This window comes from Onychostoma macrolepis, chromosome 12 (genome assembly GCF_012432095.1).
Source record: "Onychostoma macrolepis isolate SWU-2019 chromosome 12, ASM1243209v1, whole genome shotgun sequence".
Lineage (NCBI taxonomy): Eukaryota > Metazoa > Chordata > Actinopteri > Cypriniformes > Cyprinidae > Onychostoma > Onychostoma macrolepis.
Window position 1 is genome coordinate 24,776,473 of NC_081166.1, and position 18,714 is coordinate 24,795,186.

The 18,714-nt window shown below is 36.2% G+C and overlaps 1 protein-coding gene across 37 annotated transcripts in view; it reads left to right on the forward strand.

Annotated features, from left to right (window-relative positions):
• ank3b (ankyrin 3b) overlaps nt 1-18,714 on the forward strand; it is a 198,860-nt gene that overhangs the window by 72,319 nt on the left and 107,827 nt on the right. For 8 of the 37 annotated variants that reach the window (XM_058792974.1, XM_058792999.1, XM_058792975.1 and 5 more), the window contains exon 1: nt 7,048-7,512. The exons of 2 other annotated variants lie outside the window; for them this stretch is intronic. In XM_058792974.1, the coding sequence (XP_058648957.1) occupies nt 7,396-7,512 (117 nt within the window). In that variant the 5' untranslated portion in view covers nt 7,048-7,395. Of the gene's footprint in view, nt 1-7,040; nt 7,513-18,714 lie in introns of those variants that run through there. 27 more of the 37 variants (XM_058792979.1, XM_058792983.1, XM_058792991.1 and 24 more) reach the window with 10 other exon arrangements.

Sequence of the window (18,714 nt, forward strand, 5' to 3'; positions counted from 1 at the left end):
AATTGGGTTAATGGGCCGGAAGGTCTGTGCAGTCTCTGCATGCTGCCATTGAATTTTTTCTTTGCAGGCCATATCCCGGTGCTTTGCTTCCTATGCTTTTGTCCCAGATTGAAAACAAGCGGATAACTCTATTATCGCTGTTAATTTTTCCTCATTACTCATAGTAACAGCTTTGTAAGCTTAATGACTTTTCGAGATTGTTCCTTTTTCCTCTCAAGTTTCTTTGAGATGATGTTCTTTAAACTGATTTTTGACTGACGCACCATACTAAGCTTTCTAACTGTGAACTCTCTTGACGTTTGTTTTGCATATTTACACATATAGAAATATAATCTCATGTAGACAAGTCTCTCTCTCTCTGTAGCTGCAGTATATTAAACAAGATAACAACCATGTGAAAGTTTGATTCGCCTCATCAACTGTGTTCAATGGAGGAAATAAACATTATAGACTCAAGTGAGTAACCGGTTCAAGACCGGTTTTTGACATCTAATATTAGTTGTATCAGCATCAGCCGTAAGAGGCCATAAACGTCCTCTGTAACCTGAGTTGAGTCACATAAATTCGGAGAAAAAGCAAAGTGGCTTTAGGATACGCCAGACATGCACCTAGTGCTTTGATTTAATTCTAAATGACATTTTAATAGAGTTATGATTGAGTAGATCACCCAGAAAAATGTAATTGTTGCCATATACTCACTCTCATGTCTTTGCAATCCTGCATGACCCACATAACTCATACACTATTCTTTATTACATTTTCTGAAGCCGTATATCTTTTTGTGAGGAATTAACTGGTATTAGATCATCCTAGTAAAATATGAGAGCTACAGCAAACTAATTTTGGGGGATATTCTAAAACACTTAATGTGAAAAACGCTTAAAGTGCCTTTAAATACAGAGCTTGGACTTTTAAAAACTCTTTCTTAATGCATTAAGCCACGTTAAGCATTTTTCACGTTAAATGATTTAGAATGTCCCAATTTTGGTCATTTTCCCACATAATGTCTCCACATAACGTGATGAGTTTCTTCATGTACAGTACAATAGTATTTTTATTTTATAGAGCCTATTATACATTTTTATATTATTATTATTATTATTATTATACGAATTGTTACAGCAGGACATTGAGTATTTTAGTACAGTGTTCTGTCACAACAATGCTGGAATGCAGACATATTGCTTTAAAACAGTGATAAATGTCTGTTTATGCATTTTGACCAAGATATGCGATTTGCAGAATTTAATATGCTGGCCTAATGTTACACGTCTGTGTTTAATGAAACCTGGTGAAAGTGCTATTTTACTTAGGCTACGGTATGCATTTTGCTGATGAGGTAACAATGTAAAGTGCTTACTCGTTTGAAACCAGCTAGTGCTGATTGATGCTCCTCACTGAGGTGTCTGATTGTCGTCAAGCCAGATAACTTGACTTATGTTGACTTAATCTGTCCAGATTTGAAACACCAGACATCTAATGGCTGTCAGAATCCTCCATGGTCTCATTAATCAAGCCATTCTTTCCATTGTTCTCTGCTGTCTGTAAAAGAACAGACTTCGCTGTGATCTTATCTTCCCCTGACCCTGCCCTCTTCTGTCCACGTGTACTGCTGGACTGGACACTGAATGTGGTCTCTTTCTAACTATTGGTTCTCTATCTATTTTAAGTTATTTATTATCAAGCACCAATTCTGAGAAGCAAATCGCTCCTATTGGCCTTTTATTGCTTCCCTCTAGTGGTTAAACAGTGGTAGTGCATTGAGTAGAGGTTAAACGATGTTAAACAAACATTCAGCTTTCTAGCTGAAAGGCACACGTTCAGAACATTAACATTAATTTGGATATTAAATTAACCATAAAAAAATTATGCATGCCCTACCTGAAAGCTAAAAAATTATGTGAAGATGACAAATGAAGATGTCATGTCATTCCAAAGCTGTAGCTAAGTTTGATCATTTAACTCCTTTAAATAAATACATTGAGTGTATTTGCAGTATCATTTTATTAATAATTCTGCTAAAAGAATGATTAATCAATTAAAAATTATGAGGCAGTTTCATATGAATTAGCTTAGCATGTACTGTATGCAAGTTAATGGGAAACAAATGAAATATCATAGATGGAGCCATTTTTGTGAGGAAAATGCAAAGTATGCGCATATTCTATAGAATACGCCAAATGTTGTACATATACATATTGTACATGTGATATCCAGACCGCTTATGGTGTATTTAGGTCTAAACTGTCTGTTTAACATATCAACAACTGACTCGGTCAATTGAGGGCAATATTTATTGCTGATGAATCACAAAAGCCTGTTACATCAGCACTGTTTTGTGTTATCATTGTTACATAAGCAGTTTCAGTTACATGTTTTGAGCATATGCTGCCAAAACACCCTTTGTAAATGATATGTTTTGAGCTGTTCTTTTGTTGTTATTGTTCGTCATGTAATGATGTATTTCTCCAGTCGTCCAGTAGATGGAGACAGAGACGCAGATGAGTTATTGTACGTCTTTGTCTCTGCTCTAGATCGTTCTCACTTCAAAACACTGAAGATTCTAGAATATATCTAGTGGGCAGTGCTTCTACAGCTTTATGGGTTATTCAAGTAATGACAAGTTATAAATAGCTGTGACAATGGACAGAAAATACAGTATCATTCAATCCATGTGATTACATCACTCACAGATGGGTGGAGCTTATCATGTTATGATGATATCATTGCATTCAGAGAGATTTGGCCTCAATAACCACAGCATGCTTTGTCATATTATTACAATAGGCTTATAGGGTGACTATTTATAGTCCTTTTGTGGTCCTGGGATGGGTTGATTTAATTCCAAATTCCAAGCTCAATTACCAGGCCGATATCTGATAAAAATATTTAACCAGAAATATCATAAAAATATCTTTAGTTGAGGGTTTGTAGTGATGCAGATGTACGGACGTGAGTGCTGTTTTGTTGATCTCATTAAGCGACGCTGACTAGTCTTTCCGCAGACCTGCGCGGTGTTGTGCAGAATACCCGGGATATTTTCTATTCAGAGTCTTTCTCAGTCTGACCTACTTTAAACGCAGCTTCAGTAAAATTTGCACAGATATCAGCTGGACTGACGCCTCTGCAGTCTTTAGGTGTTCATCTGTGAATGTCTTACTGTAACAATATTTACTTCATCCCTTCACATTGATATGTGTGTATAATAAATGGAGTGAATATTTGATTTACGTTTTTGGCTGTTGCTTAAAATTTAATGAAGGCATCTCGTGGTTCACTGGATAGAGAGTTTTTGGTCATATGACCATATGTCTAGATGCTCTCTGATGTGCTGTAAAATGCTGGTGGTCGTGTGGTCACAAAGTACATTGTGTAGATGTTTGTCATTGTATGAGTTATGTGTGTGCTGACATCCGGATGATCAGTGTTCTTTCACAGTAGCAGGTGTTGGATCTGGTGACTCAGGAGCTGTGTAGTCATACATGTTCCAGTGCTCTGGTGGTCTTCTGCTCTCAGGAGCTAATGGTCAATATTTCATCATGAATTATTGAATCTCTTTAAGTAATCTCTGAGTGGCCTTCTGCTATATCTAAAAAGTCCAGCACAGGCTCATTGGAAAAATGTGCCTCTACCCACATTTTTGCAAAATCCCACAGTTTCCAGCTGAAATGAAGACTAGAGTCAGTAGAACACCAACAAAATGTATTTCTTTTCACACAAACGATGAAGATATATTATTTAAAGATTTTTTTATGCAGTGCCTATACTATGCTATGACCTCAAAACACTTTTACTATAGTGTGTTGAATTGTAAAGTAATATATTGTGATGTTTGCATCACAATATCAACTCTGTATATGACATTTCTGATATCATAAACTTGCTTGATAGCTCACCTGGTACAGCATTGTATTTGCAATGTTGCATTAAAAAGATCACAACTCGTAGTAGCAAGCGAAAATGGTATGGTTGCTTCAGCAAATGCATTTTTATATTTGTTTGTTTTTATTATTGGTTAGATTTAGAGTTGGGTTTAGTACATTAATTTTAAAGGGGTCATATGATGTGATTTCAAGTTTTCCTTTCTCTTTGGAGTGTTAAAAGCAGTTTAGATAAGATCCCTGAAGTTGCAAAGACTAAAGTCTCAAAACCAAAGAGATATTCTTTATAAAAGTTATAAAACGGCTCATTCAAATACGCCCCCACATGTCTACGTCATGGTGTGGGGAGATTTGCAAAACACCGGCCAAACGTATACGCAATGAAAGAGCGCGGGACTTTTATTCTCGCTGTAGTGTTGTTGCTGCCGCAGGCGCCATGTCGTGGAGATGCTGTATTTTGTTGTGAAAGCGAAACTACTTTGTTTGGGCTTCCAAAAGAGGACACAACTAGAAATCAGTGGTTAAGTTGTATTTACACTGTTCCAGAACAGTTCAACCCAAATATTCGAGTATGTGCAGCACATTTTACAGAGGACTATTTCCTGAGCCTGGGAGTAGCCTGCCAGCTATGCTCAAAGACTGTTTATATAAAGTGGGGCGATTCCAACTTTGCTAGGACAGTCTGGCGCTTCAGACTCACAGCCTGTAAGTACGTCTTCATATTTAAAGAATTTGCCACTGACTATTCAAACGCGAGTTTTGAGCTGTGTAGAGTAGTGCTTGTTGTTTGTCGTTTCTCCAATTACAAATGCAGACATTTGGTAATGTAAAAAGACAGTATAAGTCATTATAATCAGTAATTATGTCCCCACTGGATGCAACAAATGCCTTGTTTGTAATGGGTTTTATTGTTTTTGTGTCATCGCACCGGGACACGGCATCACAATACGGTAAGGGGCTTAACATTTCCGTCTCACGCTTGAGGTATTCGGCCAATCACAATGCACTGGATAGCTGGCCAATCAGAGCACACCTCGCTTCTCAGAATGATGAGCTTTGTAAAAATTGGTTCGTTTCAGAAAGGCGGGGCATAGAGGAGCAACAATATTGTACAGTATGTGGAAAATAATGTATTTTTTAAACCTTAAACCGCATAAACACATTGCATTACACCAAGTACACAAAATAATGTTCTTATTAGCAACGTCATATGACCCCTTTAAACACAATAGATCATTAATCTTTTAGCACTGCTCACTGGGCATTTCATGTCCGAACTGAACTTCTTTTCTATAACAGCCTATTTAATATCAGCAATTTCAGGTAACCTGCATCTAGCTGGCATGTTAGACACAATAGATTTTCATGCATTTAGACTGTCTCGTCCCGTCTAGGTGGAAGGGTTTTGGCTAGAATAAGATGTAAAGTGGACCAGACTTTATGCTCATAGTCAGAAATCTAGATAATAGAGTCAGAATTAAGCAGCCAAATCTTTCTCTCGCAGATTTTTTTCTATGGCCTTTATATCCTATTAAAAGCCTTACAAGGAATCTTTCTTTAGAAACTTGTTAATGTGCCGAATAGATGTAATTAGGGATTTAATTATTTAAAACACATTTGCACGCAAGCTACATTTAATCTCTCTGTTTTATCTCTTCACAAACGACCTGCTCTAAATCCCTCTTTTTAAGAAACAGATGGAGGAAAATGTGACAGACATGACATTTGCCCAGCAACACACTAGAATTATGCTCTTAAATGCCGGACCGACTGAGATACACAGTTAATGTGCTTTCACTTGGCGTTGGCTGCTGTGTTTCTGCTGTCTTCCGCTGTTTTCCTCAGCCTATTGCTGCACAGCTCTTTCTTATTTGTCCAATCAGAAGGATGCATCCCACCCCCTGTCACTTCATTAATATTCAGCGACTGCAGTCCCCCATCATGGGCTCAGGTGGTGCACAGAACAGAGCGGGAACATGTGAACAGTGTGAATACAGAAGCAAGCACCGCTTGCATCCATAAAACAACACTATGAACAGCAGTAAGGCTTCGATCTCGATTCAGATGCTTTTCTTTGTCTTACAATGAGGTGTAAAGCAGCAGTGAGTCTCATCGCAGAATGAGCTTCCATTTCATTTCTGTTGTGAGGGGAAATCTATTCTTCCAATCCTCCACTGAGCTTGCACTGTAAAGGACTGTTTTTTTGTGTGTAGTTTTTTTCCAGTAAATATATCTAAATATATTTTTAAGCATAAATAAAAAAATAAATAAAATTAATGTATGTTTTACTAGCGTGTTGCAAGGCTATAAAGAAACAGCCGCTAAATGCCTTCTGTTGTGGTTGACCACAACAAAGGAACTGCAAAAAAAAATTATGTTTAATATGTTTGTAACAAAACAAAATGACAAAAATGAATTTACTCCCCCCTCCCCCATCACCTTCCAAACCTGTATATGTTTCTTTCTAGTGTCTTAAGACATATAAGAGACACAAAATTCAAGTCATTATTCTTTAAAAATCTTGACATCTGCCATAGCTTTTCTTAGCAATTTCATGAGAGAATATCATAATCAAAATGATCAATATATAAAGCAAAACATAGCACACTAGTCCACTTTTATGGTGCTTTTGTGTCCTTTTTGCTGCATAGATGCATCAGATTTATTGTAATTGTATGGAAAAGAGCAGCATGAACATTCTTCGAAACATCTCCTTTTGTGTTCTTCAGAAGAAAGTTGCACAGGTTGGAAACAACATGAGGGTGAGTAAATGGTGTTAAAATTTTAATCTATGGATGAACTATCCTTTTAAAAATAATAAAAACAAATTTAGTTCAAGATGTATTTTCTAAAACAAGTCTTAATATCATACCCAATTTTGCATCTCAAGTAAATTGATCTTGTTTTCAGGCTATTTTAACTGGGAAACAAAAAAAAAATACTGATGATCATTTCCACAAAGTAATTTGTGCTCCACGGGAAAGCTCAAGACGGCAATACAGACGTCCCCCGCACGCACGCACGCGCGCGCGCGTGTGTTTGTGTGTGTACGCATGCATGTGAGGGCGTGTTAATCCGCACACAGAACCCATCAGCATCAACCCCCCCATTCCTCCCCTCACTTAGACACTTCCAGCTGGTGGCGAAGGATACGCGCGTAAGATTCTCCATCCCAGCTGCCCTCCACCCATTCTCTTTCTCTCATCCCATCCCTCTCTCCGCTGCACTCCGTCCCAGCTGACTGCACGGTGGGGATGGGTTCAGGTAGGGCCAGAAGGACCCAGGAAAAAAAGCAAGAGGGAAGCACCGTCTCCTTGAAACGCTCATCTCCTCTCACACAATTGCAGTTTCCCAGCTTCAGCTCTTCGGTGGCTGCTCACCGGAACACATAGACCCTACAGAGGGTGCCTGGAAGAGATTTTTTGTCTTTGTGCTTTAGAGGGATTCTGTTCAATCTTTGTTGACTGGAAGACACTTCACTTTTTGAAAGGATATCTCACTTGAGCTTTGCATCATGGCACACGCGGCATCCCAGCTGAAGAAAAAAGCCGATTTGGAACTTACAGCTGCCGAGGAAGAGAAAGAGAAGAAGAAGAAGCTCAGAAAAAGGTCCAAAGAACCAAAGAAAAAGGTACCAATAGGTCACGGCTCTGAGGGTGGCGCGTTTTGGCGCTGGCATGCAGGTTGGGTGGGATGTCTGGAAGCATCTTAAAGGTCTGGGATGTCACTTTGAGGGCCAATACAGTTCAACAATTGTTTTTGGAAAAAAAAATAAGGCTTTCAAGTAGACTGCAGTAATACTGATGAGTCCTGTGTGGATAGGAAACGCTTATTTATAGGACAAATATGTGCCTCAGAAAGAAGGCAGAATACACAGTTGAACGTGCTCACAGCATTTTTGAGGGCAGAATTTTTATCCATATTGTTAACATTTCTCACCTTTAGTTAGATATGACATAATGCTTTATAGTAGTATATCATAGTTGTTTATTGAACTTAAATAGGTTTGAAACGCCACCCATAAGATAAGAGTTTTTTGTAGATTGAAGTGGCGGTTGTCTTTCTTTTTTTTTTTTTTTAGATGCGTGTGGATGAGTGTGTTTTTGTCTTTGATCCATGGCTGATGCGTGACTGGTGTCATTTTTATCGCGGGCAATGCATCCAGACCCCCGGGGGCTCACGAACCTTCTCCCACGGGCTTTATGAAAGATTACCCCCCCCCACCCCCGTCCCAGCCAGCTTCAATCCCATTACAAACCCACATCAACCCATCCCATTAGTCACAGTTAAGCGTTCGGCACCTCGACCTATCTACATGCGCATCTGCTTTTGTCTTAGCTGCTCTTCTCTTAGAATCAACCAAAGAATAGATTAAAATGGTCAGAAATAATTAGATATTTGACATCCCGTTCTTTTGTTTATGAGTTGTGGAGACTGCTTTGTACATTTCTTTGATTACTGGTTGTGGTTTACAAGAAAATACAATTTTACTCGTTCAATGTGCTACTTGTCATTTCATTGTAATTATTTGTGAATTTCTGAGTGAATTATTTCAAAGAAAATCCTACACCAAATTGATTTTAGTGTGTTCATGTATAAAACAATGAACATTAATATCATACAGTCCTTCTTAAATTGGCTCTAATAATGGCAATATCCTACAAAAGATTTGAATAATATTAATGTATCACGTTTATCTAAGTTCTTGCTAATCCTGTATGAAACCTTACGAGACAACAGCATAGGCGTATAGTGTTAACAAGCCAGCTTCGCTTTGTCCCTCACGGGACATTGTGTCGTGATTGAAGTCCTCCCGTCAACCTTTTTAAGGACTGAGAGCTTAACTCTCAATGACCTCTGTCATTCATGTGCGCGTGTGGCTGAAAATCTACACACTAGAACTTTATACAAGCTGTTGACTCAGAAGAGCTGATTCACATTCTGACGGCCCACAATGTCACATCTCTTTACAAACTGTTGCGGATGTTGATAACTTGAATAACATACGTGGAAAAAGATTATTAGTGACTCAGGTCATAGTAAAATGTATTTATTCTAGTAGTACAAAGTAGTCTTTTTTTTTTATTTTATTAGGATTTTGCAAAATGTTAAATAAAGTAATAATGTAAAACAAAGAAATGTATTTTATTTTATTTTAACTGCTTCAGTGATAGCCTTGTAGGCAGTGTGGCGACATACTAGGGGTGTAACGATAAATCGATTAATCTAATTCATCGCAATTCTCTCTGAAATCGATTCTGAGCTTAGCTTTAACAGCAGATGGCACTGCATGCTTTAGAAACAGCTTGCTTTTCAGTTGCTTACACACACACCACTTGAACTTAAAATAATCATTTATAAAGTTCAAAAAGGTTGAAGCGAATTACAAGAGTGTTCACACTGGGTTGTGTTTACATTAATCTTGCGTCATAAAAGCAGAGGTACAAGTACATTTAACCACTCAGTTGAACGCACAAGTGGTCTTCTTCGTGATCATTTGAGTGTGCAGTTAAAAACTAGCCTAGAGCGCCATCTGCTGTTAAAAACTAAGTTCATAATCGATTCAAGAGAGAATCGCGATGCATTAGGAAAATCACAGAATCGATTCATTAATCGATTTATCGCTACACCCCTACGACATACAGTGCCGTTGTGCGAAGTTCGAATTCGAATCGCGTTCCAAGTTCAAATCCCAGCTCGAGAACCTTTCCCGATCCCGCTCCTCTCTCTCCGACCCAATTCACTTCCTGTCAAGTCTAAACTATCCTATCACAATAAAAGGCAAAAGTGCCAAAAATATATATTTTTAATTCAGTATTTCATTTATTAAATATTTCATTTAATAATTTTATTTTACATTAACTTAAATATTGAGTAAATAAATGCTCCGTTTGTGACATTAACAATGAACTTCTTCGTACAAAAAGCTCAGATTGTCTTAAATCGTTTGGATTCATTATGTTTTATTTGTTCATTTTTAAATTCAACTTCTGGCTCAAATTGTTATGCTGATAATATAATTTGTAATGATAGATTATGTTTTAAAATAGTAAAGAATACCTTGAAAAAATAATTTGAAACAATTTTCAATGAGAACCTGCTTGTAAATTTGACAAATAATTACAAAGAAATAGCAAGTAATACGTAAGGGATAATCAACGGCTAGCTGTGCATTAAACTATTTAAATGCACGACGTGGAGGCGAAGAACCATTCAAATCCGCCTTCGTGAAGTGCATTCAAATCGTTTAATGCACAGCTAGCCGTTGATTATCCCGTTTATGCCATGGTCATTTGCCAGCATTCACATATTAATGATGTTAATAATATTTGCGCTGCAATATTTGACCAGAACGATAAAAATGACGGTTATTTTCGTCTGTATTACTATTCAACTGTAACTGTATGTTACTATGGTTACCAATGTTTATAGGAAGCGCATTAATATAGAACATGATTAAACTGACCTGGAACTACCTGCAGTTAAACAAATTTAATCAACACCTGCCAGCCAATCAGAATGGAGTATTCAGACAGGCCATGGCATAAATTAAATTAAACATGGAATTTTGAAGAAGGCGGCTGAAAGAGTATTTTCTTACAAAATGTCTTGTAAAATATCTCAGACTTTTAGACACCAGTGTGAGAAACGTCAAACATCAACATCTGCTGACAGATTTGAACCAATTTTAAACACTTCCAGCTGACCAGAAAAAAATCGACTATGGTATTCATACTTGTAGAGTGTGCTCAAAACTTTTTTTTTTGTACATTTGTGCTCAGGTTTCATTTGGCTTGAATTTTTGGAGATCGTAGGCTGTTTTTCAGACTTTGGAGCGGACCTCTCTGTGGTTCTATAATGGGTGCTGATGGTAAACATTCGCTCAGGGTATCAATACCTGAGAGGACTCCCAGTATAACTGTGGTCAAGGAGAATGCTTCTAGGTTATTGATTGTGTTGAGAGGTGTGGTGTTCGTACAGGAGAACTGTGAGCCAAAGCACTAGCTCTGGATTAGTTTATTAGCCTGTTGGGCTGTTTATGGATCAGCTTCTAGATCAGACACATAGATTAGTAGGCATCTTGATTTCACTACTAAAATTTGTACATTTTCTAAAGAAAATGTGAGTTACGCAAACAAAAACACACTACCATGATGCCCGGGCATTCTAACAGTTCTTTTAAATTGTAATAATATTTTACATATTACAGTACTGTATTTTTCATCAAATAAATTGTAAGCATAAGAGTCCTCTTTCAAAAACTTAAATATGAATTATTCCAAACTTTTGACCATTAGTATATGCCTCAGGCTCCTCCTTCAGCAGTATTTACTTATTTAAAATATTTGTATTTGTTTACAGTCTAACCTGTTGGACTGCTATATTTCAGCTGTTGTCCGTGTAGTTGGCAAGACACAGGGACACACTGTCCTCATGCGCTTCAGGTTTGTACCTGTCCTGGGACACTGATATAACTGGAGATGATGAGCAGTTTATGCGCGTACGCTTTTGGCAGTGTATTGGGTGTCGTGCTCAATGCACGTTTACGGCACGCAGGCAAACCAGAAAGGAAAAATCCATACTCTAGTCTGATGCCTCCTGGCTGCTGGCAGCCCTTTGCTTTCGTCCTCTGCTTGAACAAATGAAAACAAACATTTAGGCAGCTGGATGACTGCCCGTTTGTGTGATAGTCACGTTTGAGTTTACTCATTTCTTCATTGTGCATTTAAAGACAGAAACAACTTGTTTTCAGACACTTCTCCCTTCAGGCAAGTAGACGAATAATACACTCTTAAAAATAAAGGTTCTTTATTGGCATTTATGGTTTTATGAAGAACCTTTGGTAACACTTTAGAATAGGGAACGCTTATTCGCTATTAACTACGACTTTTCCCTCAATACGTTCCTAATTTGCTGCTTATTAATAGTTAGTGCGGTAGTTGTTAAGTTTAGGTATTGGGTATGATTAGGGATGTAGAATAAGTTCATGTAGAATAAGGCATTAATATGTGCTTAATTAGTACTAATAAATGGCTAATATTCTAGTAATATGCGTGCTAATAAGCAACTAGTTAAGAGACCCTAAAATAAAGTGTCACCGAACCTTTAACATTCATGAAACCTCTCCATTGCACAAAAGGTTTTTTATAGAAGAAAAGTGGATCTTTTATGGCATTGTGAAACCTCTCTTTATTTTTAAGAGTGTAGTGTAATGTACGTGAGGGTTTGAATGAAATTAGTGTTGCTCTGTACTTCATGTCTTGTGTTCTGGTTGGCAGGTGCAGAGTAAATGATGTAAATGTAATAATAATCAGTGTATATATTTTACAAGAACTGTCTGCATTTACATCAAGCCTATCCAGGTTCAATATAAATTGTGACATACTGTTGATTACCACTGAAGATAATTTTAACTTAGTCCCTCAGTTTATAAAAACTTAATAGTTGTGTGTATTTTTATTTTTTTTTTTACTTCAGATTTCAATCTTTTGTTACATGGAGAATTATAGACTTTGTTGAATATGTTACATTAGAATATATTACAATTAGAAAAGTTAGTATACTTATGATGTGGGAAGAAAACTAGGAAAAATCTATAGGTAAATACCATAAATAAGAATAATTTATTTTAATACATTTTTAATAATTTCAATAATTTCCAATATGATTTGATTTATTAATTTATTAATTTAGAAATTAATCAAAATGTTATCATTTACTTGCTATCCTTTTGCTAACATTTTATAAATTTTATATATATATATATATATATATATATATATATATATATATATATATATATATAAAATTTATAAAATATTGTTTATTTTATAATAAAAATCTGGCTATGAAATTAATAATTCCAAAAAAATTCTACTGCTGAATGCTATTACTCTCTATGTATAATTTGAGTTTATTACTTTCAGAACAACAACAACAAAAAAAAAATCTTGCCCTGTTGACTTCCACTGTAAACACTGATTTAGAGTTTTTATTTGCTTTTACAAACTGAGGAGCAAATCGAAATGATACAAATGTAACATGTTGTTAAGCCTCATAATGGATTGCTTCAATTTACATAGAGATTGAGCAAGTGCTTATTTGAATCAGCAGATTTTGCCACCAGCACAAAAACATTAACCCCTAGCTGTTAATTAATTTTAGTTGGAGTGTCCTTCACCCCACCCCGTATCGTTTTCTTCCACCCCCAGTCTTTACCTCTTTATCTTTTTTAATGTGGGTGGGTTGAGTTCAATATTGCTTCCTGCCATGCATTACAAACTGCACATGTTTTAAAGGGGGATGGGGTTTGGACCCCAGATATACACACATGAACACATGCTGCCACCAGCAGCATCATCACCCCCATCTTTTTGAGCAAACATGCCAAGCTGCTTCATTAATCCCCCGTCACTTATTAAGAGCCAACCTAATTTTTCACAGTCTTCACCCTCCTTTGCATGCATTGTTTGAGAAGAGAGCACCGGGCTCCCTCAGGACCTCCGTGCCCCTCTCCTCTTTTCCCCCTGGAGCTGATGGGACACTTTGTCACCAGATACTGATTCTTTTTATTTTTTTTCTCTCTAATCCTTTCATTCAATCTGTAATTGGTGTCAGAAAGGTCATTAAATATTTCACTCCAAAATTAAAATCCTGAATACAAAAGGAGATATATTGAAAGGTGTTCATGCTGCTATTTTCCATACAACGAAAGTGGAAAATAGTGGCTTTTTAATATCACATGACTATGAATGTGATATTCCATATAAAACATTTTGACTGCATGTGTAAGTAAGGGATAATCACCGGCTAGCTGTGCATTAAACGTTTTGAATGCACGATGTGGAGGCGAAGAACCTTGCCTCCGCGAAGTGCATTCAAATCATTTGCCAGCATTCACATATTAAAGATGTTAATAATATTTGCGCTGCAATATTTGGAACAATAAAAATGACGGTTATTTTCGTCTGTATTACTATTCAACTGTAACTGTATGTTACTATGGTTACCAATGTTTATAGGAAGCGCATTAATATTGAATGTGATTAAACTGATATAAGCATCTGATAGCATTCATTCTTCAGCTCAATCTCATATTTGAATGTCCGCTGAGGAAAAGTGATATCTTTGTCGTACTATCCTTTCATCTGTTAAGGTGATTTCCGATGACAGCACTACTCAGTGTATTTGTTGGCTGTGACTTACGAGGTGTTCTTTAAAGTAAAAATAATGTTGTTTTTTACAACCTTGTTCGAGTCCCTTTCAATACAAAAGTCTTTGCTTTTAACTCACTCATAAAAACAGTATCTTGTCGCCATCTAATGGCGGAACAGTGTAACCAAAATTACCATCACTAACACAATTTGGTATTTCGCAATGCCAAATACTGTTATTAAATACTACTATTATTCATATATGTATACAATATTATTTATTGAACAGTAATATTTAATAAACAACAGTAGCACTCTGATACTGCATTAATGTTAAGTAAAAATAATAAGTTATTAAACTTTGCCCTCAGCCAAAACTATTTGTTCTGGAACAAATAATAATTAATTAGATATATCCAAGATGAACTGTAACTCGTGTTTAACCACTACAACCACTATATGTGACCCTGGACCACAAAACCAGTCTTAAGTCGCTGGGGTATATTTGTAGCAATAACCAAAAATACATTGTATGGGTCAAAATTATCCATTTTTCTTTTATGCCAAAAATCATTAGGATATTAAGTAAAGATCATGTTCCATGAAGATATTTTGTACATTTCTTACCGTAAATATATCAAAACTTTCGATTAGTAATATGCATTGCTAAGAACTTCATTTGGACAACTTTAAAGGTAATTTTTTGCAACAGATTCCAGGGCTTATTTATTCAGCTTTCAGATGATGTATAAATTTTGAAAAATTGACACTTAAGACTGGTTTTGTGGTCCAAGGTCACATATAGCAAATTCCAGAAGATCTGGCTGAGGTGGGTTCATGAGCGCTGAATGGCTGCTGATGCCCTGGAGCTCACATCTCCGAAAACGTTGAAGCAAATTTTCAAATAGACAATCTCTTTATTAACAAACCACATATTTGAAGTCTAAACAACTAGACTATATTCTCACCTAAAAACTACATTCCGTGACACAAAAACAGAAGCATTTGTAAAATTACAGTGGGTTTGATTGTCCACTAACTGTGAGAAATGCTGCAAGCAGAGTAATACAAATGGTGAATATATAATATAATTTGATTATAACTGTATTATTTTATATATAATTTTCCTTACCTTTGAAAATAATAAAGGTAAAAAATATAAGATGTTTGAATTATCGCATCTCACTGTCTTCCTGCTTCTCTGAAGATCAGGCTATTCTACAGTAATAATAAGTTTGACATTTCTGACATTGTTTTGTCACATCCTGACATTTACAGAAAGACACATCAATTTTCAGTTACTCGTGAAACATTTACTATAGTATCATTAAATGCTCAGTATTAATATGAAAAAAAGCTTCTACTTTTGGATGTCTGTCAAAGTGTCAGTAGAGAAAGATTTTTTTTTTTTACCCCATAATGGTGTAGTTACAGTATCCACCAGCAGGGGACTATGCTAACCAGGCAAACCTTGCCCCCTTGATTTAAATGAGTGAGAGAAGGACAAAGACAGAGAAGCTGAGTTACGAGACAGAAAGCTGAAGGAAGCAATACAGGAAATAAAAATGGGGTTAAGCCTGAAACGGAATTGGGAGTGAAGAGAGAGAGATTATAAAACAGAGCGAGAGACAAGGAGACGTGAGGCTCTTCTAGGTTCACATTTAAATCACCGAGGACAGAAAGCTGATACAGCGTAAAATAGAACACGCAGTAAAATGAATCACGATTCATTTCGCAGTGCCGACACAAACACACACGACTGTACGTAATCTGTCTTTATCTACATGAAATGAAGGGTTGCTGGTGTGTGTTGTATGTAAACAGTGATTAGGTCTTGAGGTGGCACTGCTGGCACAGGCTCTGTCTGTTACAGCTCATTACTTCAGCTGGAGACCAGTGTGATAGAGAGAGATAGAGACACAGAGGTGACTTGTTGAATATGTATATGTATATTATGTTTTATTACATTTTGTTATTTTACACATTTTTTATAATATATAAAATGTTGTTGATCAACGTTTTTATTTTTTTATATCTATATTATTTTATTATTTTTTTATTTAGTTTGTTTTAGTATATCAGTTACTAAATGAAAATGACATTTTCTTGGCAACTAGGTAAAATATTTTTTTTTTTCTGTATATACAGTATTTTATTTTATTTCTGTTAAAGTTTATTTTATTTCAGTTATTAAAACTTTTTATGGTTTTGGTTTTAGTTAACTATAATAACCTAAACCTTAGTTAATTATAATAACCTAAAATAATAATTTAGTTGTATAAAAAAGTCGCTGGACACAATATTACAGAGTCAACCTAAAAACAAAATATAAAATTGAAATTACAAAATTCGTTGAAAACAGCAGAAAGCAAAAAGTAGGATTTGCTGCTTCATTTGATATCTTTGAGATATCAGTCAGACGCATTGCCTTTATGCAACAATGCAGATGAGTGTGGTTATCTGGAGAATGCAGGCATGTTTCTCCAGAGCTCCTGAGAGCCACCCACTTTCTGCTGAGCTCTACAAACATCAGGGACAGAGATTGGCCTTATTTTTTCTTCTGTACTGGTTTGCTGTTCATTGGCAGACAGGGTGAGTTAGTACACACTTCCTCCTGACCGCGAACTCTATGACCTCCTGAGCAAAGACTTCATTACTCTTCATGTGTCTCATGATTAGACGTAATTGAGATCCAATCTGACATATGGAATGATGTCGTGTTTATTTGCCATCTAAACAGAACGCGTATTTTGTTTCAGTTGTTGTCTGTGGAACTTTGGAACGTGTTTCTGGACGTTCACTGTGTCCTGCTGTACAGCTCAGCATGGCTGCTCATCAGCATATGTTGAGATTTGGATGCTGATCTCCAGTATGGGATGTTCTTGTCTCCACCAGGCTTCTTATTAGCTTAACCAGCAAGACTTCTGGCTATGACTATACTGATCCACCAGTTAAACCAGTACCAGACAAGGTCTACATTTACATTTAGTCATTTAGCAGACGCTTTTATCCAAAGCGACTTACAAATTAGGACAATAGAAGCAATCGAAACCAAGAAAAGAGCAATAATAAGCAAGTGCTATGACAAGAACGCAGTACATGTAGCAAGTTTTTTTGGTTTTTGTTTTGTTTTTTTGTTTATACACACACACACATAAATATACATACAATACAAAAACAAGTAGATATAATAGAAAAAATAATAGAGAAAGCTAGTGTTAGAGGGTCAAGTTTGTTTTGTTTTTTTTACTTTAAAGGTTTCATTAGGTTTAACTCATAATTGTGTGTTGTTTGTGAAGTGTAGTTCACTTTTAATTCTAATTGGTCTATAATTGTTTTTTTGCCAGAATTTACCATCATATATGTTAATATGCAGGTGAGTGTGTGTGTATATATATATATATATATATATATATATACACTTGGGGTCCATAAGATTTATTAAAATGTTTTTGAATGAGTTCATAAAAACGTTCATAATCAGTGCAGTAAAAACAATAACATTGTGAAATATTATTACAATTTAAAATAGCTGTTTTCTATTTTATATATTTTAAATATAATTTATTCCTTTATTTTTGTTATGACAAAACTGATTTTCAGCATCATTACTCCAGTCTTCAGTGTCACATAATCCTTCCATTCTAATATGCTGATTTGCTGCTCAAACATTTCTTAATTATTATTATTATTATTAATGTTGAAAATGGTTTTGCTGCTTAATAATTTTGTGAAAACTTTCAAGAATCTTTAATGAATAGAAAATTCTAAAGAACATAATATACTTTGTTTTGATCAATTAATGCGTCTTGTTTAATAAAAGTGTTAATTTCTTTCAAATAAAATCATACTGACCCCAAACCTTTGTGAAAGAATAAAAGAAAGAATAAGAATGAAAGAATTCTTATTAAATCCTTATCCGGTAAATTTGAACAGGAAAAGCAATTTGAATTCTGTGGTCAAAAAGAGTGGGAACGCTGAATGTTTTATGTTGACATTTCGGCCGGGTCTCTCTTGAAAAAAAGGACTTTAATCTCGAGAGACTAACCTTGTAAAATAAAAATATAATAATAGTAATAAATCTTGGATCAGCGTGGACATTCCTGCTGGTTGAAGCTAATCTTTTCAGCAGGGTTTTCCTCCCCATGCTAAGGCAGTGAAGTCATCACTCTTGCTGTGGGGGAGCTCAGATTGACGTAAGAGGGAACAGAGCTGCTGGTCTAATTAATATCCGCTGCCAGTCAGAATGTGTGTGTGTGTGTGTGTGTGTGTGATAGGTGAAAGCTGCACTGTACAGAGAGTGCAGAAATATCTCTACCTGACTCTGGCGTCCCGAGAGTGTCCAGGTTGTCTTGTTAAAGCACTGCTATGGGCATCAAATACTGTGTGTACATGCTGCCTTTGTCCTTGAGCTACACACCAATGTATGATGGGCCCTTCTGCAGTGATTTTAAGTCTTTTATCTACACTGAACATTCGTTTTTCTTTTTCATTGGAGAAGAAATGTTGAAATGGATAGTGCCTGATGAATTGCAGGCTGGACAAGAGCGTGTGTGTGTGTCTCTGACCAGTGGCGTGTGAAAAATGAAGGCTGTGATTGGGTGCAGATGAGGGGGCAGCTGAACCGTGAGACACCCATCTGTGAGAACGCGGGTGACTTCTTTACCACACACGCACTG